We start from the raw sequence: 25538 nt of genomic DNA on the forward strand, positions 1-25538 counted from the left end.
ATTTTTTTTAAGGACTAAAGATCTGAACATTTGCATTAAAATCGTTCAAAAAAATAAATAACGTTTTCTTTGTTTTTATGACAGGTTTCTCACTTCCTGCTTGTTTTCATATATTGTCTTCTCTCTTATTGTCTCTTCTTTCTGTGGAGCTCTTTTGTTATCAAATGCTCCACACGAGCAACGTTTGCCTGCCTGCTGCGGTAAACTGTTTTGTGATGATAATTAAGGCTGCGGCAATTTATTTCCATCGTCAATCTTCTTCTCCCGCAGCGCTGCCTTTGAAAAAGCTTGTTTTTCTGTCCAAATACTGGTCCCAAAAAAAAATAAAAAATAAATCCATAATACTAAGTTTATTATCACAGCGGTGTCGGCTCATAACGAGACGAAACGAGGCAGCAGCCATGCCGATCTGAAGACGTCTCAGTTTTTAGGTTTACCGGTAGAAAGAAGTTAAAAGGCAGCGGTGCAACATAAAGTCCTGCAGACACAAGTCAGGAGCTTCAGGTCATTTTAGGAATTTAGGAAGTGCCCTAAACTGCAATACCACTGATGGCCACTAGGGGTTGCCCATTCAACTTTTCTCGTGAAATACAAAGTCAACACCTTTTGTTTAATAAAGTCATTATGGTGTCATTAGCTAAAGTCACTGGTTCTTATTAGTCCTTCTGAAAATAATCCCGTCATTAATTAGATGATAAAGACAGATATGTCTGGGGGGTGGGTCTGTTTGATTGACAGGCCTGTGCTGCAGTCAGGTTTCCGCTATAGATGGGTGGGCCAGTGACCAAATATGGTCACTTCTGGGCTCCAAAATAGCAAGATGGCGAGAGTCAAAATACGAAATTGAGGCTTTGAGGACAGCAGATCACGAACGGGTGAGGGACATCGCGTTTGGTTGCCGTGTGAAGTGGCGACGGTGAAAAACAAAAACCCTCTAGTGCAAAAAGAAAATTCTTGGCGATGAAAATTTTTTGAAATCAAAAATATCCATAGATTCAAAGAATCTCTCATCTGTTTATTTTTTTTGATCAGAAAAAGCAAAGCCACTTTTTGTCTTTGAGCATCAGGAATCACTTTTTTGCAGACTTGATGTTTGATCCTTCCGGTTGGCAACCGGTCATCGCTGCCAGAAGATTAGTGATGAAACTAAAAAGCCTTTACAAGTTGAAAATGTATTTTTTTAAATTTTTTTAATTTTATTCACTTCCTGTTGTGCAGCGGTGATGTAACAGTGGGCGGGGCCTCGTAGCAGCGCCACAGTCGCCGAGCAGCCGGTCTAATCGGCGAGGGGGAGCAGCAGGGGAGAGAGGAGGCAGCCACTGCTCAGTCGTTGCCGTGGCGACAGGCTGATGTTCTCTCTTTACTACATGTAAACAAGGCCAAGCAGGTTGCCAGGCAACACATACTCTCACAGATGCCATCCCAGGCTCGATGGCAGAGGGTTGAATCAGGTTTGAATGTTTTGTTTTTTTTTTTGTACCGCTGCTTCTGTCTCGGGGTGGAAAAATGTCACCGAGCGGCAGCAGGAGGAGTTCTGTGTTTGCCGAGGAAACATCATTTCGCTGTCGTGACCTTTTTGAGTAAATAAATAGAAATAGTAAATAAATGGCACCACGTCAACGACAACGCTTCACACCGCACACTTTGCAATTCAATTGACCTCCACGGGCATGAAAAGTTTAAACAGAAAGTTTGAAACGATAAAACTTTTTTTTTTTTGCTCTATGTCATTCACTAAATAGAAAAGGTATCGATGACCCAATAATGACCAAGTTTAAAGTTAAAATGTACAGAACAGTCCTTTACTTCGGTGAAATGATTGAGGACGTCTAACTTTAAACCCTGACTGGTCGGTCTGGGCCGTCACATCGTGTAGTAAAGAGGCAGTGAAGTGAAAGATTAAAAATTCAGTATTACATTAGAGTTCATTCAGATGTGAATTCTCCGCCTTTTGATCATACGTAGATGTGGAGACTTTAGAAATGCCTTTAAGAAGAAGTAACATCAATGACTTTTTCTGATTGAGTATCTTTACGAATGCATCTTCACTGACGTCAAAGTCCTTTTAATTTGATGAGAAATGAATCTGCGTATTCTCCAAAAAAAATAGATGAAATGATAACAACGTGCTCAACGGGTGGAGCGGTTGGTGGATGATGTTTTTTTTATAAAAAAATCAGGGAGACATTGGAACAAAATGTGACGTCAGTTATAAAAATAGAGAACAAAATGAGCTACGAAGACGTCATGCTGTGGATACTGAAAAGTGTTGAGGGTTCTGACTCGTTCTCTCTCCAGAGATCTTTTAATACTCGAGAGCCCATTCGTACTTGTGGAAACAATACTGAATGGCCTCTAATTCTCTCTCTTTCTTTATTTCTCTTTATGTAACCTCACAGGGTGAATCATACTCATCATCAAGGTGTTTGCCTCCGTGGTGAAATGCACGTCTGAACGCTGAGATGCTCGTGTTCAGTTGCGCAATCGATTTTTCTCAGTTTCTTCGAGGCCAAGAAATATTTCTCTGAAGGTGTGAACATGTCATGTTTGTGAATCATCAGCCTGAAGGCACTGCTGTAATCATCACCTACGAAACAAGGCAGTGATGAAGCTGATTCTCCCGTCGGCCTCCAGCTTCTCGAATCTTAATGACCGCAAGTAAACCTTAAGTCTGACTGAACTCGGCAGAAAAAAAAAAAAGGTGAAAGTCGGACACTGTTAATATAAAGGAGTCTGTCCCTTTTGCCTTTTGTGCAAACAACTGGGTCGGTTATGTTTGAAGTCAAGCGACCTCCTGTGGTATCGCATAAACAACAGCAACCTCGAGTGGCGCGCTTCGGATGATTGATGGCAATACAACGCGAGATAGTCCTCGTTTCGAGGAGGCGAGTTGGGTGCGGGAGACTGTCGATAACTTCCCGTTTCCAACCGCGAGTCAGAACAGTTTTTTGATAATACGGCGCTTACTGTTGCCATGATGACGAAGGTGGGGAAGTAGTAACTTGAACAGTCATCATTTTAAGCCGGACTTGTTATCTTTCCCGAACCCTAACAAGTTCATATGAAGCTTCGCTCCGCCTCTCTAAAGGACGGACCAATCAGCAACCAGCTGGGTGTGGTAATACCAACAGGTGGTACCGATTTGGGACACACCCCTGTGGGTCATTTTTGAGGGTAGGAAAAAACGACCTGTGCAGTCGTATGGATCGGAGAACTTGTTAAATGTTAAAAGACTATCGCAGCTGTTGGTCGACCAATGGTCTAAACTAGTTTTGGTCTAAGCTCAGCGACAGACAGTCATGTTTGAAGGCGTGACCCGGCCCATCATACGTCCAAAGCGCAAAAAAAAAAAAAAAAATCCTGTAACACTCCACGTTTTGCAAATGCAGAAATAAACCTTCTCAACAGCGGTCACTCATGTTGAAATCTTTGCACCTTTAGATATTTAGACTCATTTCTGAGGCTGTACCGAAACAGTAAACAAACAGTGATTTTAAACACGTCTCATCGTTCTGCGTCATCGCTGCCAGCTGTCGAGTCGCTCCGCTAATATTTATATCTATTATATGTGACGCAGTGTATTTTTGTGGGATTGATGGGACGCAGCGTAAATGCCGTGGACTCATTAAAAATGCTCCTAAGTGCATCAACTGCCAATTTACAAACAGTGCGTAATTTTGGTTTGCGGGTGTGCACTTTTATTTTACATTCAGCTATACAAAAGTAAAATTACCGGCACGCCTACAAACAGCTGGAAACTGTTGAGTTTTAAAAGTCGAGTGTTTGATTTTTCATCAAATATGAACTGCTCGGTACCTTCGTCAGGCATTGCTGCAAGAGAAGCTCCCGTTGTGACACGCTGTGAAATTTAATGTAACACCGAACGTGACGGGAATGAGGAAAATCTCACTCGTTTCAAATATTGCTTTGGAAATTGCAGCCATTTGAAAGCAACCAGCATTTTCTTGGTTATGCAGCAGCTTGTGTTGGTGCCTGATAATGATATTCCACTCAAAATAATAGAAGACTTGAAAAACACGTGAGCTCGATACCTTTTCATTTCTGTCTCTTTGGAAGTCTCGTGGAAAACAAATCTGCTCCTCTACGGCACGACAGGCTGAGATGAGGAGAAACGAGAGACTCGTTGGGAGCACAGAGGGAGTCACAGAAGTGATTTGGGGGACATGAAATCTGTTGCTCGTGATGATGGCTTTGCCGGAGCAGCGGATTTCATCTCCCTGTCTGACACCAAAGAAATAGCAATGTTGGGATAAGAGCATGTGAAAGGCCCGGGTGTCACGGCAGAAGGAGACAAGGACGTGACAGAAGGACTGGTGCAGATGGAAAACGGAGGAGGGATTTAAACAGAACTGCTAAGAAAAAAAGGTAGGTAAGATTATTCTGAGGAAACTGAGGGAGTCAGATTCACACCTTACTTCTTTTTTTTTTTTTTTTTTTTAAACATCCTGATGGGCAGATGCAGACATCGGGAATCAATTTATCGCTGACAGTAGCAAAAGAAAACATACAGAGATAATCGGATGAATAATTTAACCGAAAACTCTGAAAAACTTCGGCTCTGAAAAATGAGGCCGATGCAGAAGTGTCTTAAGCTGCAATACCACCGAGTGCCACTAGAGGTGGGCTCCAAAAAGGGCTCCGGCTCCATAGACTCCCATTCAACCAGTCTCATAAAATTCTCAGTCAATAAAATGTCTTCACCAGTTATCTCGGTGTCGTTAGCTAAAGTCACTCCTTATTAGTTTTCTGGACGTCCATTTGAAAATATTCCCTCGTTAATTAGAAAATAAGCTTCAAAAAGACGTGTTTTTGGGGGAGCGGTCGTGTCTGTTTGATTGACAGGCCTGTGGTGCAGTCAGGTTACTGCTATCGGTGGGCGGGATGCAGTATTGCCGGATTTCAGATCGCCGGAGTCAGATCACCGCTCGGTCCTCCCCCAGCTCATCCAAATATGGTCACTTCCTGCTCAAAAACCGCCCGGGGATGAGCAAGATGGCGAAACCGAGACTTCATAACGGCCGCTCAAAAATGGCGGGTGACGTCGCTGCTGGGTGCCGCCTGTTCTACGCTAAACAATGACTTCGAATTTATCTCCATTCACTCCGTAAATCAATGGAAGAAGCCTTGCAGATGAGGATGTTTTTTTTATTTCACAAGAGTTTGTCACAAATCTTTAAAAGAATGATAATAACTTTGTACATGAAAAACGTCTTTTTACAACTCAGAGATCCATCTGACGTCATCCTGTGACCACCAGAAGGGCCCCAACCGACAGTTTGTAGCAAAGACGACACCGAAAACAACAAAGCAGCATGTTAAAAATCCAATTTCACTTGGTTCTGTGGCTATCTCGTGCTCTACCTTTAGAATCATTTCGGCAGTCATTGTAAAAAAAAAAAACGGGCCTTCGGCTCTAATGTCACAGACACGGTGGTCCGGTCCCACCGAAGGTCACCGAATGTTCTTCCCCAAGTGTTAAAGCTCACAGTCCTTGAGAGGAGACAAGCTGTGAACAGAGTCTTCAAAAAAATCTGAGCAGATAAAAGAGGAGAGGTCGTCGTGGGCAACAGACAGCACCCGGGAGCCATGGCAACAGCAGACTGGTACAATAGGTTGCTCAGGCGCGCGGGGAGAAGTGGAGATCGGGGATGAATGAGAGGGCGACACAAAAAAGGGGGAGTTGGAGATGGAAATAAAGGCGAGGAAGTGGGGATGAAAGGCGGAGAAACAGCTGTGTTCGCTGCTCGCTCGTCCTCCACCTCGTTACGGCGTCTTCTTTCTCCTCCTCTGCTGTTCAAAAGAGCTTCGACTCAATTAGCTTCCATATGACACCAGAATACCTCTGTGACTCAACAACACTGGTTGGAAACAGTGTGCAATTTCTTCCTTTACCCACACACAGTCCCAGCAGGGTCACAGCCACCCTTCGCCCACAGAGCTGCACGGGGGAACTGAACTCCTGATGCCTTTGCAGCACTTTAACCCTTCTTTAGCTCTTTTGGGGAATTAAATCTCTACTTCTACCGGCGTTACCGCGGTAAAAACCGAGCAACAGTGGAGGCACACAGACAGGAAGTCTGTTCATAAATCTCCGGCTCTTCAAAAAGGCTCTTCGAATGACCAACCTTTCGGTTGGTTGGACTCCTGTAAGGATCCGGGCCTAGACGGCAGTGCTCCGACCCAACAAGGGGAAGGCTGTTGGCATGCCGCAGCTGGGCTCCATACCCCTCAGACCATGGACCCCCTGAAGCCCCTGCAACCCTCCTTGGAACCCCTGTATCCCCCCTTGAAGTCCTTGCATGCCCCCTTGAAGTCCTTGCATGCCCCCCTGAAGTCCTTGCATGCCCCCTTGAAGTCCTTGCAGTCCTCCTTGAAGTCCTCGTATACCACCTCGTAGCCCGAGTCCTTCCCGATGAGTCCTGTGCTCCCTGCGGGGCATGGTGGCCATCGCGGCAGCAGCCTGAAGGGAGCGGTCCCCCGGCGGGCTGAGGTTGTTGTGGTTCAGATCCATGTTGGACAGGAGATGGCCCAGGGAGTCCCAGCGCTGAGACGAAGGCAAGCGTATGAGGGAGGAGTAACCCCGGTCGGGGAACATAGTCACCGCGGGAGGCTTGCTGGTCTCAGACGTGAACACCGCAGCGGGATTGTGGTTTTCCCTCGGAGGCGGCGGAGGGGCTCGGAGCGGGGCGGGCTTCAGGTAGGTCCCCCCCCGCGGGTCGGCCAAGACCTCGCTGTAGGGCGGGGGAGGATCCTCCATCAGGACCGCCTCCTCGTAACAAGGCGGCTTCCCAAATATATCCGTGTCTGAAAAGAAAGAGAAGGGATTAAATCACAACATGCACGGGAATGCAAAACAATTAACAAATTATTCCAAGAGGCCAACAGCGGTACTGCAACTGAAACATCACGTGAGCCCTTTAACCCCGAGCCTCAAAACAAAACCCGGAGGAGTGTTTTCTAAATGAGGCCCAAAAAAACAGAACGGCATTCTGAAGGTAGAATTCATTTGTCGTTCTACCGGCATGATGCAGCCTGATACACTAGAATACAGCCACGATAAAATATGTGAGTGCTGAACACACACACACACACACACACACACACACACACACACACACACACACACACACACACACACACCTCATTTTCAGGTCACAACCCAAACAACTGTAATTGACACCTGTCTGCTGCGATACATGTGACAACCACAGCAACAAAAACCATCACAGAGCATCTGACCTGAACTTTCTCTTCCTCTTTGTGTTTCACCAAATCTCTCTCTCTCTCTCTCTTATATCACTCACTCCTATTTCAGGTTCACTTGTTTTCCGTCTTTCTGCCTCCCAGAGAAGACTTCGTCATTTCTAGCAGAGAAACTGCACTGCGGCACGGTGTGAAACAACAAACCCACGATCGATGTCGGGGATTCATTTTGGCATGTAATAAGTCACGTGTAAATAAATGATCAAATAAATGTAATCGTGACCGGTTACAGTAACTGAAAAAAACAAAACAGATTTATCTTTAAAAATCAAAACATTACCATCTTAACGCAGATTAATTAGAACCTTCAACTAAAAATGAACAGCAATCAGTGTTGAGTAGTGAAGTTCACACGGCCTAGTTTACATTTAGCTTTTAGGACTTTTCAGCTTTATTACCCAGTTTCAAAAAAAAAAAAAAGTTCAAAAAGCAATTAAAGGTAAATTCTACATGACTTTATTAAAGAAATGAAAGTAGCCATATTTCTGTAAACTATTACACTTCAAAACTAACCTTCCCCACACCGCCCACAAAAAAAACAACCTTTGTGGTGCACTGATTCATTCCTCACGTCAGCCTTCTCTGAAGTCACATCGGGTAGTTGGTCTGAGTGCTTTTCGGTGCTCCCATGTAATATCTGTGTCGTACAGCGATCCGAAATCACTCCCTGTTTGTTATGTGCTTCCCTGGAATAGTCCCACAGTCAAAGGAAATATGCCAACAATCCCACAATACAAAAAAAAAAACAAAGTTAGAATCAAAATGACGCAACACGACGTAGTGCAAAGTAACGACGAGTGTCCATTTACTGCTTTTAACGTCATATTATGAATAATAAAAAAAAAAATAACGAGTAACTGCGCAGCTCTGGTTGTAGCGTCCAAGAATTAAAACCCCTTAAACACCTCGCCTCAACGTGTTTTTGTCTCCCTGTGCGAGTCCCCGCAATCATCCCGGTCCGACTCGAAGCGCAAATATAATCCGAAACACAAACTTTTAGGAATCAGATCCCTGCTCGGGTTTTTAGCAGAAACATGTCTGGCAATCAGTTTTGCCTGCAGAGCTCTCAGTGTGAATGTGAAGCTTTTCCTGCGGTTCTCTGCACATGATTGCAGTTTGATGGCTTCGTGTGAAAACGCCTTATTTTTTCTTCTGTCGATTTCCTTTCATGCAAGACGTGTTCTTTTTTTCTTTTTTTTTTGTGCATCTTACAACAGATGCAAGTTCGATCGCAACGTTGCTAAAATCTGCACGTTGCGCGAGATCTTTTTTTTGTGTTCGTTCCCTGCCCGTTTTTGAACGTTTGAAAACGAGCAGCAGCGGATTTCTCGCCTGTTTTCTGCCCGTGGGATCTTTCACACCTGCTGTTAATTACACCGAAGGACTACGCGGCTCCGGTCCGATTGTATTTCGCCAGCCACTGAAAAATGTCTGCAGTGAAATGTTCAGACTGATGCAGACATTTTAGACACGGCATGAGCATAAACCTGCACGGGTTCGCCAGCTGCTTTTAAGCGGCGCCGCGACGTGAACCGCAGTCGACAGACTCACTGGGAGGGATTTCAAGCCGCTGAGGCCGCCGAACGAGCGACGAGAGAGAAGAGACGTTTTGTTTTTGTTTTAGCAGATGACATTTCCTGTCGTGAAACAACAGAAAACAAAGCGCCAAGTTGTTTTTGTGTTTGTTTTTTTCGGGCATCTGCTACCTGCCACAAATTAGCTTGACTTTTATTTTTCTGGGTGACACTAAAAGCAAAAAAGCAGCCGAATGTTTTCGTTGTGCTGCAAAGGAACGAAGCACAAAAATACGATTCAGGTAAAAAGCATAAAGCAATATTTCTGAAATACCTCTTGCCCCGTGAGCATAATGTAAGATAAAAAAAAAAAAATCACCTGAGGATACAAACATCCATTTTTAAGCATCTTCTTGGAACAACTGAAGCTAGTTTCTATTTCCACGCTGATGAATCTGCCCAGAGTCCTGATCAATATCTGTCGAAATGTTGCACAAGCTCTCCTTCTGCTTCCTGACTGTGAACAGCAGCACGTCTTCTCAGCTCACTGCACGCTCTCTGTCCGGAACAACAACAAAAAAGAAGGTTTGCAACTTCTTGCAAGAAACGATAAGTTTACTTTCCTGTTTTTGAATTGACAAACGGGAATGAACTCGAAGTGATAAGAGTTTTTTCCAGAGAACCTGGATCCCTTCAGGGGTTTCTGAAACTTTATCAGCCTGAATACTAAAACAAAAAGCAAAGTTTCAAAAAGTATGCAGTCATTAGAAAAATACCTGCAGCCCTGTAACCAGATAACATTGGAGCCGGTAGTGACCGTATTTGGGCGAGATGGGGGAGGACCGAGGGCCAGACGATACTACGTCCCGCCCACCGATAGCTGTAACCTGACTGCACCACAGGCCTGTCGATGCTTTTTGAGGCTTGATTTATTATTAATGAGGGATTATTTTCAGATGGACCTCCAGAACACTAATCTGGAAGAGTGAATTTAGCGAATGACATACAGAAAACGTGTGGAAATTTTTTTTTGGACTGACAATTTGATGTGACTAGTTGAATGGGGGTCTATGGAAACCAGCGCTTTTTGGAGCCAACCTCTAGCGGCACTTGGTGGTATTGCAGTTTCAGGGACTTCCGCATTGGCCTGGTCAGAAGCTACGTCCACTCTTATATAGTCTGTGGTCTGACCTGAGAAATATTCATCCAGTTAGAAAAAAACAACAACAACTTGTTTCTAACATATATTAATGGTTGTAAAATTTAAAAAAAAATGACAAATATGTATTTGCATGTCGCTAGCAACCCCAGGTATGTCGTCGTGTTTGAAAGATGACCCGTGCTTTCAGGATTAATTGCGACGATTACACCACTAAAACAACCCACTTGGCATTCCTCACATCGAACCCGTTTACAGCCACAACAACACACATCACAGTGTTGGAAATCAACAGCTGTTTGTTGAACTGTTACCATGGAGCTGAATGTATTTATGGGTGCAAATGTGTGCCTTTGTGCGAGTGTGTGTGTGTGTGTGTGTGTATATGTGTGTATATGTGTGTGTACTTGGCCACAATCCATCACTCCTCCATCAAGCTGTACAGATACCGACAGGATCAGACCCTTACTGTTGATCAAGCTCTTCGCTAACTCCCGCGTCGATCTCTTCGGCTGTAAACAATACGAGCAGCTGCCGGGACGGCTTCAAATAAACATCCACTACACGGAGACAACGTCGGCACAAACACGCGGGGCTGATGTTTCCACCGGGACGATCAGGAGAGGGTTTCGGTTCGACGCTGCAGCCACTCACGCGAGGATGAAGAACCACACGCGGAGATGTCGGTACGTACGAGGGTAAATCAATAAATTCCGAGACTGCAGCTGCTCGTGCACAGAGCAGGAGGAAGATTCAACCCTAACGAGGAACCGGTACAAATTTCTTGGCTTGATCTTCATCAGTTTCCGAGATACGCACGTTTTTGCGAGCGGCGGGCCGCGATTTTTGTACCAAACTCTGGAAATCGGCAAATGACCCAACTTGTGGCGGCCATGGCAACGGGGTTCTCCAACATGACCATGAAAAACGCACGTTCCTCGCGAAGCGACTGCCCCAGAATTTTTTTCACAAACTTAGATGTTCGACGTACGCAACTCTCACCTCCAGTATCTTAATCTCATTTCACCGTACGTCTCATCCTCTCCAGTCATCTCACCTCACCGCCTCCTCATCTTAACTTCAATCTCCTTTCTAGTTTCTTCTCCCGACACCATCAATTTCTCATCTCAACCGTCTTCTCATCTCCCTGTTTTGTGTTTTCCCTCGATTCCGAGAAGGAAAAACATCAGAGGGACGCACTGTAAATATATACGAAGGCTATCTCGCCTCCCCCCGTGGTCACGCAGCATGAACACGATTAACAACTCATCACATCGATCGTTTCCCTCTTTGCGGGCCGACCAGGACGTCTGAAGTCGACGTGTGATTTTATTTTTCTATTAATGACACTGAAGTTGTGCCAGAAAAAAAAAACTACTCGACACTTTAAGAAGCGAGGCGAGGTGAAACCAGGAGCGGGGCAACAAAAAAAAACACCCCCCAAAAAAAAGACATCCTTTTCCGGTTGTAAATTCTGTGGCTGCAGATGACTGCAGAGGAGGAATCATCACCCAGCGCTGATCTGCACCGAGCGACTCGTCAGCGCTGCTCCCGGTGTGAACATCCTGTGTGGGTCAGGACTTCGGTACAAAAGCCTGTCAAGTGAAGCTCACGCTGGCTGTGTGGGATGACAGCTGAGTGATGCTCTGGGTTTTGTACCCTCATGGTTGAAATGCACTTATTGTAAGTCGCTTTGGATAAAAGCGTCAGCTAAAATGAAATGCAATGTAAATGTAATGATGCCTGAAATCTGTCTTTCTGAAGCCAGACTCTGCCGGTGTATTTTTACCGCCTTATTACGTGTGTGATTTAACATAGAAATTAGGATTCAAAATGAGCATTCTCTATAAAAAAAATAAATAAATAAATAAAAAACTGTGCACATTTCCACTTTTAAGTATAGACTGTAAGACCAAACGACACAAAAGCAGCTCTGGCAAGATTAGTTTTCGTTCCGTACTGCGCACCAACAACAAAATGGCGTTGTGGCGTTGTGTCGTTAACTGTTGTAAGATAAAAAATAAAAAAGAAATGTTGATAATATCAACAGACTGTATATAAAAGTGTTCGTAGCTTCCGGCACTGAAAAATGAGTTTCATGCAGAAGTGTCTTAAGCTGCAATCCCACCGAGTGCCTCTAGAGGTCGGCTCCGTAGACTCCCATTCAACTAGTCCCATCAAATTCGAAGTCAATAAAATGTCTCCATTTCGTTTTCTGGCGGACCATCTGAAAATAATCCCTCGTAAATTTAGAAAATAAGCTTTAAAAAGCTGTTTTTTTGGGGGGGGGGGGGGTCTGTTTGAGTGACAGGCCTGTGGTGTCCCAAGCAAGAAGGCTAAATACAATCATATAACGAGTTTATATTTTACACAAACTTAGGGGTGTTATTGACCTTTGGCCTGCTGCAGCTCTGCCGCCTGGAGGCGGTGATCTACGTACAGTCGGCAGAGAGTTTCTTAGATAAAGGCGACGCCAGAAATTATCGTCCAGTATTTACTCTCCCTTCAGTTCTGGTTTGAAATATCAGTGGCTGCTACACGCACCACTTTCTTTGCCAGCTCGTGTCGAACGTTCTGTCTGCTGTTTAGTGCCGAGCAGGTGGTGTTTTAGTTATTTGCTGATAAACAGCTGTAAATGGGCCAAAATTACTCGCTTAAAGAGGCAAAAAAAAAAAAAAAAACCGTTTCTTCGAGCTGCAGGATTCCCACTCGACTCTAAAACCTCACGGTGGAGCTGCTATAAGCGTCGCTCCCCGCCTGCTGGTATACACGACTGGGACGGCTCTCAGCTTCTCTGTCCGTCCTCCGTTGTTGCGCTCAGCTGGTCGGCACCTGCTTCTTCTTTTCGCTCTGCTGCTGCCTGGATACTAAACCTCTCCATCAGTCTGCTTCGTGACCGAGACTCCAGCAACCTTTTGTTTCACCCCGTCCTGCCCGTCTCTGCCCGTTAACCATCTTCGACAGCAGCTGATGCTCTTTTACTCGTTCTCGCCTTTAGCTCCCCAGTAACCTCGCTCTCCTTGACCCCTCTTCGTTTCGATTATCCTATTTCTCCCTCGTCACCGCTTTGCAATTACTCTTTTAATCTAACTGCTCTTTGCATTTGTTTTCCTTTTTCTTGCACATTTTACGACCTTTTTCACGGCAGGTGTTTTGAAAGCGCTGGTGTGTTAATGATGGCTGCATTTCATTCAGAGGAGGTCCTGTTTTAAGTGTGTTGGTTTCATAGACTGGATATAAATGCGGGCGTAGCTTCCGGGTTTGAAAAGTGATACCACTGCGGAAGCGCCTTAGACTGCAATACCAGCGAGGGCCACTCTGGGGTTGGCTCCAAAAAAAAAAAAGCCTCTGGCTCCATAGACTCCCATTCAACTTCTCTCATTAAACTCAATATATTTTTCCCACAACTCACAATGGTGTCATTTGCTAAACTCACTCCTTTTACTATTTTTCTTGCGGGGCATCTGAAAATAATCACATCATTGATCAAATATTAGGCCTTTAAAAGCGGTATATTTGAGTGGGGGGGGGAGTGTCTGTTTGATTGACAGGCCTGTGGTGCAGTCAGGTTTCCACTATAGGTGGGCGGGGCGTAGCGTCCTAGGATTTCCAATCAGATTGAGTCAGCTCCACCGCTCGCTCCTCCCCCAGCTCGTCCAAATATGGTCACTTCCGGCTCCACAAAAACATGACGGCGACGGCCAAAGTGCTGAACTCGGCAGTTCACAAACCAATGAGTGACATCACGGCTGGTTGCCGCCCAGTTGGTTCAGTGTCACGGTTTGCTGAGACTCCGAATGGAACCGAGCCATCATTAACAGACATTAATTACCTCCTGTGACAAGTCAAAATGCCCGCCGTGAAAAAGGTTTAAAATTTCCCCAGCATTTGCACTTTTCTCCATCCCCCCCATGTCTTCACTCTCCAGACGGCAGATGCGCTTCTCCAGACTTCTACGCTGAATTCCTGAGAAGGGACGTGTCCTCGCGTTTACATGACGGTGAACTAGTCGGGGGTTGTGACAACATATGACGACGGGCGTCCACAGCCAAAACTCTCCTTTTATATTATGAACGGCGTGTCGCACGCGGTAAAACACGGAGGGCAATAACTTCAGCGAGGAAGGGTTTCAAATTACGTCGCTCGGTCAACTTCGGCGCGTGTCCCCGTCTCTACCGGTTTGGGCACATTTGCGGTTTCATGGATTTGTTTTTTCGGTCCGACTTTTGGGGGAGCAGAGCGAGTAAGCGCGGCGAGCAACGATTATGTTCAAACTCGAGTAACACACTAATCAACAAATAAGTTGAGCTCCCCTGAGAGCGACGCTCGGTCGTCAGGGTTATTTTGGGAAATAATGAAACCGGCATTGAGCGTTGGCGGTTAATTAGGCACCGACAACAATTTCTTTGCTCGGGTGCCCCCCCCGAGGAGGTTGATGAAGCCCTGACGGTCGAGTGCGGAAGGGAGCGCTTAATGGCCAGCAGGAATCATTAGTGCTCGCTTGACACCCATACACGAGCTGTGCCGACCCTCAAACCTCCGATTGTCTCCGTCTTCCCGTCTTTCTGTTGTTTTTTCTCAGCGAGGCCCCGGACCCCGTCGACGCTCGGCCTCCGCGGCCACCGCCCACGCCTCAGCGGCAGCTGTCGCTATGACGCCCGGCGGGGGGAGCGACGCCCGGCAGGCGGGGAGGCGGAAGCTGGGAACTGAAGAGCTTATAAAAATAAATAAATAAATAAAATTAAATATGCCGCAGTGCATAATGTTATCCTCCCGGTGTCCTCCGCGTCGCTGTCTGCATCCAAACCGGCTCATGAACTCCCATTTTCTCCCTCTTTGCTGTGTTATTCAGTCGAAATGCAGATGCCGAGATTGAATTGTGCGTCTTCATCTGTGAAACACGGCTCGTAAATGAAGAGAAACCGAGACGTGCCGGGTTTGATTATTTGTCGGGAATTTTATGCGTCGGCGGCGGAGCAGCGGGTGATGTCCTGCCAACCCTTGTGCACGTTCGAGGCCCTCGACACTTTCCTCAGGTGCTTAACTGGCCGCTCGCGTACAACTGAGGAGACCCCGTACCGGGCTTTAGGGGCCCGGCACTTTGCAGTCGCAGCGCTAATTATCCCGTCAGCCGTCATTTTATTTTAGTCCTGCTGCTTGGAGAGACTCGGAGCCGCCGTTTGTTTGATACTTTAGCCGCGTGTAAGTTCTTATTGTCAGTAAATATTCCGCATATATTTGAACACTTAAACCGGTTAGTTTCTTATTTCTGCCGTGATGACAAATGCAGCAAACAAAACACCAAAAGTAGAATCGACACAATCGCCACAGCGGAAAGCGAAAGGCTCAACGATTGTGACTTCATATTTTGAAGGGGGTAATGAAGCATAAATTGCTTTAGCTGTTCTTACCATCACTCTCGCGAGCGGGCCCGGTGCTCTTTTGTTCAGAAAGGTACGTGAACAAAATGAGACTCAAATCTTGCAGCGTTGCGTAACGTTCAAACACCTCCTCGATGCAGAAGTTTCTTTACCTCCTTCTTCGCTACCTTCCCAAACCTCAGGACGCAGGACTGTCCACCCCTCAACCCAACCAGGTTCAAATGTTAAAAAAAATTCAGTTCGTTCATCCAGACAAAAAAAATATGGAAATGCAGTGCTTGCCATCCCAATTAACCGAAACTCAACACCTATATATAAAGGAAACAGCCAGGCAAGAAACCCATAAATACAAACAACGAAAAACACATCGTGAGGTTCTACAGAAAGCTTGAAAAACTTGAGTGATCTCTGAAGGGAGAAAAATCAATAGAATCATAACGATAGACAAACAACAACAACAACAACAACAGCAACAAAAGTGTCCCGGAAGCTTACCTGGCATGCTGATCCAGGTTGCTTGTGGCAGAGGATGAGGAACCTGCAGAGGAAGAGACGGCGACAGAGTCTGAGGAGGGCAGAACTGCGGCGGCTCCCGGGGCAGCTGCTGCTGCTGCTGCTGCTGCTGAGGCGGCGGAGGCGGAGGCGGGTACCCGGCGGGGTGACAGCCGAGCGGCTCCATCTCCACGGTGCGCAGACATTGCTCTCTCAGCCTCTCCTCGCGCCGGCGCTTCAGCCGGCGCTGCAAGAAGCTGCAGAAACAGCAGAGCATGACGATGAGGGCCCAGACCAACCAGAAGCCGGCGAAACAGGCCAGGAAGGTGTAGGTGCCCTGCGACATCACCATGGCGGGTGACGGGGTGGGCAGCGAGTTCCTCCCCCCCTCCCCTTCTCCCTCCCTCCCCCTCCCCCCCCTCCCGAGGCAGGAAGAGGTGATTTCAGAGAGGCAGGATGGGACAACGTGAGGTTCTCGTGTGTTGCGGTCGAACGTTGCCAACTTTAGGGAATTGTCTCACAAACGGTGGAACATTTACCTCGTTTGGTGGTCAAAATGTGGCGAGTAGCAAAACAAAAATGCAATTGTCTGGGATGTAATCCAAAGAGAGAGCTAAAAAAAAAAAATGAAAAAAAAAAATGAAAAGCAGGTGATTCAAAATGACAAAAAAAAAATGACTTCAATACTGGTGAACTTTTGTCATTATAAGTTCCTTCAATTCAAAATTCAAACAGGTATTAAAATGGCTCCTGCTTTCTTGTTGAATTACGGAGAGCATCGAGGTCCTCGGAGCTGTTTGAAGAAGTTGAACACTTTGACTTCAGTAAAAAGAAGAAAAAAAAAATGCTCAGGAAAAGAAATCCAGTAACATTTACTGAAAGCTTTTCTGCAACACAGCAGTCACATGTCTGAATGTTGTGTTTACGAGGAGCCGGCAGTCATCAAACAGTATCCTCAATAAAACGTATTGCAGGCATTAGCGTTCGAATTAAATTAGATCCACTTAGAGATAAATGAAGGCAAGACAGAAGAAATCTGGCGTAAATATTTGGCTTCTGTCCAAAGTCGGTGTGTGGAAATGGGAAATTTAGGGTGCTAAAGCTGCAGCAGCAAACACCCTAAAACATTCAATGGAAATATTTGTATTTTTTTAAACACTGAATGTGAACATTTCATCTTAAAATACAAAAATAGTCTGATTATATAATTTAACGTTCCTGAATGTTAAAAAAAAAAAATCCTGTAATTGAATCAGGAACCTTAAAAACTATCTTGGTTTGCTGGTCTTCTCTGTCCGTCCAGATGTTTTAGAAGCCAGCTCCTCCGCAGCTTGAAATTCACCTCATTTAGATGGAAATGTGTGTGAATCCCACACAGTCGCACACTGACAGACACACACTGTTATTCCACAGGACTACAGATGAACTCGGCATCTTCCCCGGTGCTTCGGCTGCGGCAATCATCCATTTAAATTGTCCGAAAGGCTCCGCCGGACTTCTTTCAATAATCCAGCCACTCAGTTTTCTGTGGTGACTGAAAGCTTTTCTCTCATTTCTAAAGGAGAATAAAGCCTCAATGCATCATCATCTTATTTTTGACGCAGGGGTTAGAGGAATGTGAGGAAGTAAATGAAAAAGAAGTTGGAGCTGGAAGGAATAAAAGCCTCTCGATGAACTGAGGTGACATCCAGTCAGAAGCGGCAAAAACCGTGGAGGTGTTGGTCCACGTGAAGCCAAACAGCTGGTCCCTTCGGGGCGGCGGGGGGCCGGAGTCGGGGGTCCGTCTACGCCAACGGGACGCTGAATTCTTCCCCGTCAGATCCCAGCGTGACTCCCCGGCCTCACGCTGCTCTACAAAGACACAGGAGGAGACGAGACCATCGTCAGGACAAATTCAGAAAATGTTTTCGACACAGTGAGGACTCGGAGCAGGAAAAACAGCGCGGAGGCCGAGGCAGTTGTAAATCTCAGCTGTTCAGGCAGGATTATGATGCCAACCTTGGGGGGTGAGTATCGGTTTCACACTTCACAGAGCAGCTCACGCAGAAAATTTTCACAGTGGTAATAATGAAGCGAAAGAGACAGATTTAAAGGAAACAAACGAAGAAACAAGATTAAAGCAATTCATTATTTCAGCTATTGCCTCTACAACGCCGTAACACTAAAAAGATCCACAACAGTCAAGTGAAAGACACACGTGCTTCAAATTAACCAAAATAATGTAATTTGATGGTCGAGGTCAGTCATAAAGGCCATCCGGTTTAAAGGAAGATTAATGCGGCCTCGTCTGACCCATCCATCTACCCCAACCTCCTCCTTCTGTAGACTTTGTTCCTCTGAAGTTACCAAGCAGCAACCCACCCGTGAACTGCCACTTTCCAGGTTTCCAATCTGGCATTTTGGCTGTTGCCATCCTGTTTTTTTTCGGAGGCAGAAGTGTCCATGTTTGGACGAGATACGGGAAGGGGGAGAGGTGGATCTCATTAAGAAACCCGAGGACACTATGCCCGCCCACCTGTACCAGGAAGGGTTATCTTTACACAATTTGCCCTTCTTCAGCATCAAATATAGTTCCTGCAAATTTCTGACATGCTTTGCTCGGCAACATCTTGCAAAACAGGAAGGGGTTGCAAGGCTCAGCCAAGATATTCATAATTGTGGTGGTTACACGAATAACTCTAGCTCCAAGCTCTTAAGGTGAGGCTCGGCTGTGGCTGCCTTTAAATGCAGTTTAATTCATTCATTTAGAATTGCAAACAAACACCTACATTATTGGTGTAAGATTAAATTTCTTTACTATTTATAGATTCCAAAAATAAAATCCACCTTCCGACCAATCAGAATCCAGCATTTTATCATCTAACATTCAGTATCGGCCCGAGAGCAGATATTCGATTTTAGTTATAGTATAGAAATATATTAGGTGGCAGAAAAAAGAATACATTAATAATTACGTGCTGAAACTGCAGCGGAATAACCGCACGCAAACATCAGCTGGGTTTTGTTATTTAATTTGTTTCAGTGGGATTTCCGCCGCTGATGAAGACTGCGAAACTGTATTTTGTGATTTTTTTCACTCACTGCAACGACAAGAACATGTAAACATGTCGTTCCCGACAATGATGCAGACACTCCTCTGGACATTTTGTTCCTTACAAATGTTGAATTGGGAGAACAGAAGATTGTGCCGGGTTTCACGTCAACGACCCCCAAACAGATAGACGTTAATTGGACGGCAGACCTCCATCTGGTGAGATCTGACTCCTCAGAGCTGCGATATGAAGATTTGTGCTGACAGATAATTTTATACACTCAGTGCAGGACAAAGATGACAAGAAACAAATGACATACGAGATAAGAATATCGGTGTATCGTTTCCTTCCCTTCGGTCCCGATTATCATCTCGAGAGTGGAATCGGACTGAAAATATGATATTTTAAGCCACTTTTAAACAACAAAACTGTCTTCTGTCCTTCATTTCCATAAAACAAAACCGAATAAACGATGAGCTACAGTTCGAGGAGTGTTTGTCCTCCCTGAGACGGACACTTGCTCTGTATTCGAGATACATTTATAGCGTTGAGTGGAGCCGTGTCCGGTTTTTCATCTTCTACCTCCGTATCACCTTTGGGAGTCACACCCCTGTGTCTATCGTAATTTAAAATTGTCCAGCTGAGGTGATTCATCGGCAGAGGGGCCTTCGTGAGGTCGCACAGCCGCTGATATTTCAATCTGCGAGCGCTGATGTGGAACCGGGCTTTTGTTTACTCCCCACGCTCCCGTCGTCAAGCCGGCGCGTTCGCCGATACACACTCAGACCTTAACCTGAAACACCCACGCGCGCAACAACACGCATCTACAGTTTACACTCACTGCATTTATGTCCTTATACCTCTCATTTTAGCCACAATTGATCTCTGATTTGATGACAGAATTGAACACCACAGGAGGATATTAGCACTCAAAACTGAAGAGGAAGAATATAATGCGAAAGGGTAAAATACTAAATCTGTGGAAGGTGTGACGTAATTTGCGACGCAACATTTAAAGGACAGAAACCGGAATTACTGTCTTGCTTTTGTTCGCCTTCGCCAACCGTTTCAGCTGCAGTTGACATCCGTGTCTGTCCAGACTCGTACGGTACATGAAGCGAGGATTTAGATGATTTTTGAATCGTAACGTCACGGGCATTTCCGGCGAGCGCCGAACGGCGGCGTGCGACTTGAGACGAGACTAACCTCCTGAAATCCACGCACTACACAAGTGTGTGTACAAACATAGAAGTGTACCGATGGATGTCGCGGCCATGACAGTAGACAACGCTTCGAAGAACATGCGGCGGCTTCGCGCGCATCTTTAACCCGACAGCACAGAAGATATACGTACAACCGTGTGTTTCCGAGTCGTGGCATTGCGTTCACAAGAATGGGACAGACTAGTGTAATAGCAATTTCTCATATTACCCTATATAGTCATGTCTAACACACAGACTTCTCTTTCTGACCTTACGTAGTAATGTCCTGCACACAGTGTCTCACATTACCTTGCAGGGCCTTGTTTGCTGTGCGCACCTTCCTGTTTGGCAATTTTTACTTTTATGTCACAAGTACAACATGAACTTCCTGTTTCCTACTTCAGCATCATATCACACTCTATGAATGCGTCCTTCATCCAGCACTCCGGGCCTCATTCTCTGCAGGTTGCTCTTGTATCCTGTATGACTGAGACCTTCTTTAAAGAATAAAAATCAACAAAGACGGCTCTTTCAATTCTCATCGGGGGAACGGCAGGACAGAATTTCCACCACACTTCAGTTGGCAGCAACCTTTGACCTCTGAAATCTACTCAGTTGATCGTTAAGTCCGAGAGAGTGTTTGTGCCAAATTTGGAGAAATCCGTTCCAGAGGATGTCGAGATATCACATTCACAAGGGGACGGAGGCATGGGACGGATTTGAGGTTACACTGGCCTTAACCTTTGACCTTTGACTCCTAAACTCTACACACACTCCATCCTTCGGACCAAGTGAACGTTTGTTCCGAGTTTGAAGAGCTTCCCTCGAGTTGTTCCTGAGATATTGCGTTCAGGCGAATGGAACGAACGAAAACAAGCTGAAAACACGATTTCAGCAATTTTATATCTACGGCCATGACAGCAGCATAAAAAGCAAACAGGTCGTTGGTTACTAGACTGTTTACGGTCTCTACCGATGATGTCATTTTTCTGTCACTGCTATAGCTATTGCACTTATATAAACCAGATTAGGCCATATTCTATTAAAATTATATTGGTTGTAACCTTTTCGAAGTGCACAGAGGTATTTTTGACGTTTATAAAAGCTTTACAGATAACTTGTTAACATGGAAATGTCCTCCTCAGACCTGAAGTTTTCCAGGTTCAGGTTGAATTGGTCTGTTGAACATGTGAGGATTCAGGGTTTTGCTTCAAGGACGCTCTGCAGGCCGTGGCAGCAGATCTGTCGTCACTTTCCACTCAGAGCTAAATCCCTCACGATAACTGGATCCATGTGTCAGATACAAATCTTAAAATCTAAATTTTTGTTATTTTTTTTAATTATTTTTCAAAAGAAACGAAACCGCTGGTGTCCTTTTGTTATTTTATACTCTGTAAGCTCGGTGACCTTTGAGAAACACGAGTGCTGTCGAGTTTCAAAGGGCTGAAATGAAGCTCTGACTGACTGTGAGGTTAAAAGTTCTGACCTTCTGCTTTAGTAGCATTTTGAAAATGTGTCCCTTCCTTTTTGGACGAACACTGTTGACCTCTATTATACATGGATTTCAATTCAATTCAGTTTCACAATTAGAGCAGCAAATCATAAAACAAATGCCATCTCAGGGCACTTAACATAGAAAGGTCCTTGACACATATGACAGAAATGGAAGGAAAAACTGGCTTTAAACAGGCGGAAACCTCCGACAGGACCAGACTCAGATGGTTGGGGTGAGCAGAGAGCAGAGAGAGAGAAAAGAAGAGCGTAGAAATACAATAGACACTAAACATGTGGCAGGTTGGTAGGGCCAGTAATCAGAGGTGGTGGCATATAAATGCATGGAGAGTGAAAGAGACTAGAAGTACTGCATCATGGGAGATCCCCCATCATCACTAAATGTCAGGACAACTTGTTGGAGTTCACTACTAACAACTAGTGAACTCCAGGATATGAAACAGCAATGAAACACCTCGAAGTATCGCGTGAAAATATTCATAAATCAGGCTCAACATGCAGAGAAGTCATATGACCTCAGTCGCATGACCTCAACCCAGCTCATTATGTGCTGAATGGTTTTACATCTGTTGTCCGGTGTGACATTCCCGCAATGGCTGGATAAATGTAAACTGAGCATGCTCAGTGGGAACTGCGGACTAAGCCAATGCACAAGGGCCTTAAAGTGCAGTACCATGGAGGGCCACTAGGGGTAGGCTTAAAAAAAAAAAAAAAAAAAAAAAAAAAAAAAAAAAAACCTCTTACTCCGTAGACTCCAAATCAACTACTCTCATGAATTACAAAGTCAGTCATTGTTTTCCGCAGGTCATTATGGTGTCGTTTGCTAAATCCACTCCTTCTGATCAGTGTTCTGGTGGTCCATTCAACACTAGTTCCGCTATTAACTAGATATTATGCCTCAAAAAGAGGTATGTTTGGGGGGCGTGGGCGTCTAATTAATTGACATTCCTGGGGTGCAGTCAGATTTCTCCTATATGTGGGCGGGCACTTATAGTAGCAAAAAAACAAGATGTTGGCGGACGAAATGTTCAGCTGGTGGCTTCAAAACGATGTCACGAACCACTGAGTGAAGTCATTATTAGCCGCCTGCGATAAAATCATTTAATTGTGCGGCTTTTCTATACTTTAGAGTAGATTAGATTCAATTTATCCATCGTTTTACAGCCGCAGAAGTGCTAACAGGGTAAACATGTCCACAGTGTTTTCCTCTTACTGGCAGAAGGGGGGCAGGTTTACACAGCCTTACTTCTCTGGTTAACTGAAAGGAGGCGGCACCCCATGTTAACCAATTGCTAACATATAAAGTGCTATTAAATGAAGCACTGGCCTGCTTAAACACCCCTAATCTTAGTAAAATGTCTCAAATTCAAAGTAGGGAGGAAATACCTAACGTTTAAAAATCTGGTAAAAATCGGGAGTCCATTCCGGTTAGGTCGCACCCAAAAACTATAAATAAAACCTCTAAAACGTTGATTTAACTTGAGTTCACTTTCTCCAGTTTCCTTGAAAATGACCTCCTGAACTGATGTGATGAAGATTTTAAGACTATTATTAATTTGATGTGTCCTCTAAGGAAAGTTAATTACTCCTTTGTCATTTATAAAGAACTCACTGACCCTATTTCAGCTGTAAATCCTCCTATATGGGAACTTCTTGAGGGGTCTTTGGGGGCCCCAGTATGTCCCCTGTAGGTGCGATTTATTGCCGCGTGTTGCAATAGAGAATTCAACTTTGCGCAGCTGTCACCAAAAAGTGCGTCAAACTATATCTATGGCTGATATTTGGTTATTATAAAAAAATAAAAAAAATAAAATAAAAAAATAGAAGTGTACTCAAGCGTGTCTGATCTTTAACTAAAATCGTATGTATCAAGTCATCCAAAACATGCTGCTCAATTTCCACCTTACGCAACCGCTCAGACGCACTGCTGCTTTTGAAAACGTCTCTTCTTTAATTTCCTCCGCGAGAGAAACAGCAGGAAGGTTTGTCACCCTGACCCTGAAGATCAAGACGAGCGATTCTCTGGAGATCCCGCAACAATCAAATAATAAATCATCTTTCTGTACGTGGTGGAGATATCAGGATAAGGTGGAAGCCGAGCAATTAAAAAATACCCCCGAAGGACAATAAACTCCACATTATTTCCACAGGTCGGTTGCGTGAGGATCATATTTTGGGTAAAAAATAATAAAATAAAACACAACTCACCTTTAATTCCTCTGCCGTTTCCGCTGAAATGACGCACTCAACTCACTCCGTGCCATTTAAGTTTATACCCACAATCTGTGGGTAAAAAAAATAATAAATTCACAACGCAAAAGCACTTTCCTGCGTCTGTCGCCCGTCCGTGTGAACCGTCCACCGGCTCCAAGTCAGATTATCTCCCGGTTGAGGATGCGAGATCTCCCCGATCTCTCTCTCTCTCTCTTCCCCTGCGCGGCGCTGCCGGGAGCTGCGCGTCGTGTTTTGGACTTCAAGGGTAATAAAAAAAAAAAAAAAGCGGTTTATCTGTTCACCTTGACATCCTGGCTCCTCCCTCTCTCCCTCTCCCTCTCTCCCTCCCTCTGCGCCCTCCTTCATTCAGTCCCTCCCCTCCTCTCATCACCGTCTGCCCGTCTATCTGGATGATGGGAATACAAATCAACCGTGCCAGCAGGGGTGGTTTCCGAGGACGGCACGACTCGGCAAAAGGAAGACAGACGCTGCGAAAAGGCAGGGAATGAGAAAGTGTGAAATGTCGGGGTCATATTTACATTTCACGGGAGTGTTTTACTGCAGACTTCTGTTTCCTGTAAAAAAAAAAATTGCCACGGGGATCAGTCCTGAAAACCTGTTCAACACATAGACTACCCGTACAAATGAAGCCAAGGTAGAGGTGCCTCAAAGTGCAAATACCACTAGGAGCTGGCTCCAAAAAAACCCAACAACCTCCAATAGACTGAAATGTGAAGCCAGCAGATCACCAAATTCATAAAGACTCATTCTCCGCCCTCATCCGAGGAACATTTACCCTGTTGGGTATTACATAATGAAGAGCGGAGGAGGAACGAGGGCCGGGGGGAGACTCGTGGCTCTCGTCTTGCCCCCCCTGTGTGAGATTGCGTTTGCCGTGAACGTAGCGTAACGAGACCGCGGTGATAAATCTCACGCCTCCTGCGAAGAAAAGTGGCATCAAGCCACGACTTTAAGTTAACAGCGGAAATCCCTTATGACGACATGGCCATTTAAAAAAAAACAACGTTGTATTGGAAATATAGCATCCAGTGTTGTCAGAGTTTGATTTATTTATTTATTTGTTTTGCCTTAATGAAGTCCAATGCCACTCTAAATAGAAATATCTAGTCAGCTCATTAAGTTACAAACTGGTGAGTTGATATCAGATGACGGTTTACTGCCTGAGATTCATTATTTATGTCCTCCTCATGTGACCACACACGCACAACCATCTTTTCTAAATGACAAGTCTTCTTCAGTAAAGCGTTAGTAGCTCAACATTACGTACATGTGAGGCGTTACAGTGTCCAGAGGTGACGGCATAGTCCTGTTTTGTTTCCGGCTGTGTTTAAACTTGACGTCGGCAGGCTTTACGACCTCGCCTCAGTCGCGCTGCAGCTGATTTGACTTCCAAACTTCCTCATTAGACTGAATTCAAATCACCTCGTGCACGTTGCGTCCCCGGTGAACGATGCCGTTTGTGTTAGATGTCCCACCCGTTGAGCAAGAAAGGAGACATCTTCGCCTTTAGCATGCCAGGCCCGTTGAGCTTTTCAATTGTTCATTTCAAATTGCTACTCCAGCCTGTTGCTTTGATGTAAAACACAAAATCAGTTGCAGTTGTCGACTTGGTTTTAAAGTGGAGCTCAAAAGGAGCTGATAAATGTTCACGGTGAGTCGCTGACGTCAACACCGTCCTCTCGCTCGGGTTGTTCAGTTTTCAGTGAGGAGTTTTAGGAAAGAGCCAA

The 25538-nt window shown here is 45.1% G+C and overlaps 1 protein-coding gene across 3 annotated transcripts; it reads right to left on the reverse strand.

The window, feature by feature from the left end:
* Positions 1-5149: 5149 nt before the first annotated feature.
* On the reverse strand, positions 5150-24063 carry LOC138195666 (proline-rich protein 7). Of its 3 annotated transcripts, none has more exons than XM_069145288.1 (4): positions 23785-24063; positions 16370-17676; positions 15834-16087; positions 5150-6825 (listed from the first exon to the last, which is right to left on the reverse strand). In XM_069145288.1, exons 3-4 carry the CDS (start codon positions 16015-16017, stop codon positions 6182-6184), a joined length of 828 nt encoding a protein of 275 aa, XP_069001389.1. In that variant the 5' UTR covers positions 16018-16087; positions 16370-17676; positions 23785-24063; the 3' UTR covers positions 5150-6181. The 3 variants fall into 3 exon arrangements, with proteins under 3 accessions (XP_069001389.1, XP_069001387.1, XP_069001386.1); XM_069145286.1 differs by having other exon boundaries at positions 16370-17681; XM_069145285.1 differs by lacking the exons at positions 16370-17676; positions 23785-24063 and having other exon boundaries at positions 15834-16195.
* Positions 24064-25538: the final 1475 nt, after the last annotated feature.

This window comes from Embiotoca jacksoni, unplaced genomic scaffold (genome assembly GCF_022577435.1).
Source record: "Embiotoca jacksoni isolate LCO1_2020_lvr unplaced genomic scaffold, fEmbJac1.0.p SCAF_120, whole genome shotgun sequence".
Taxonomy (NCBI): domain Eukaryota; kingdom Metazoa; phylum Chordata; class Actinopteri; family Embiotocidae; genus Embiotoca; species Embiotoca jacksoni.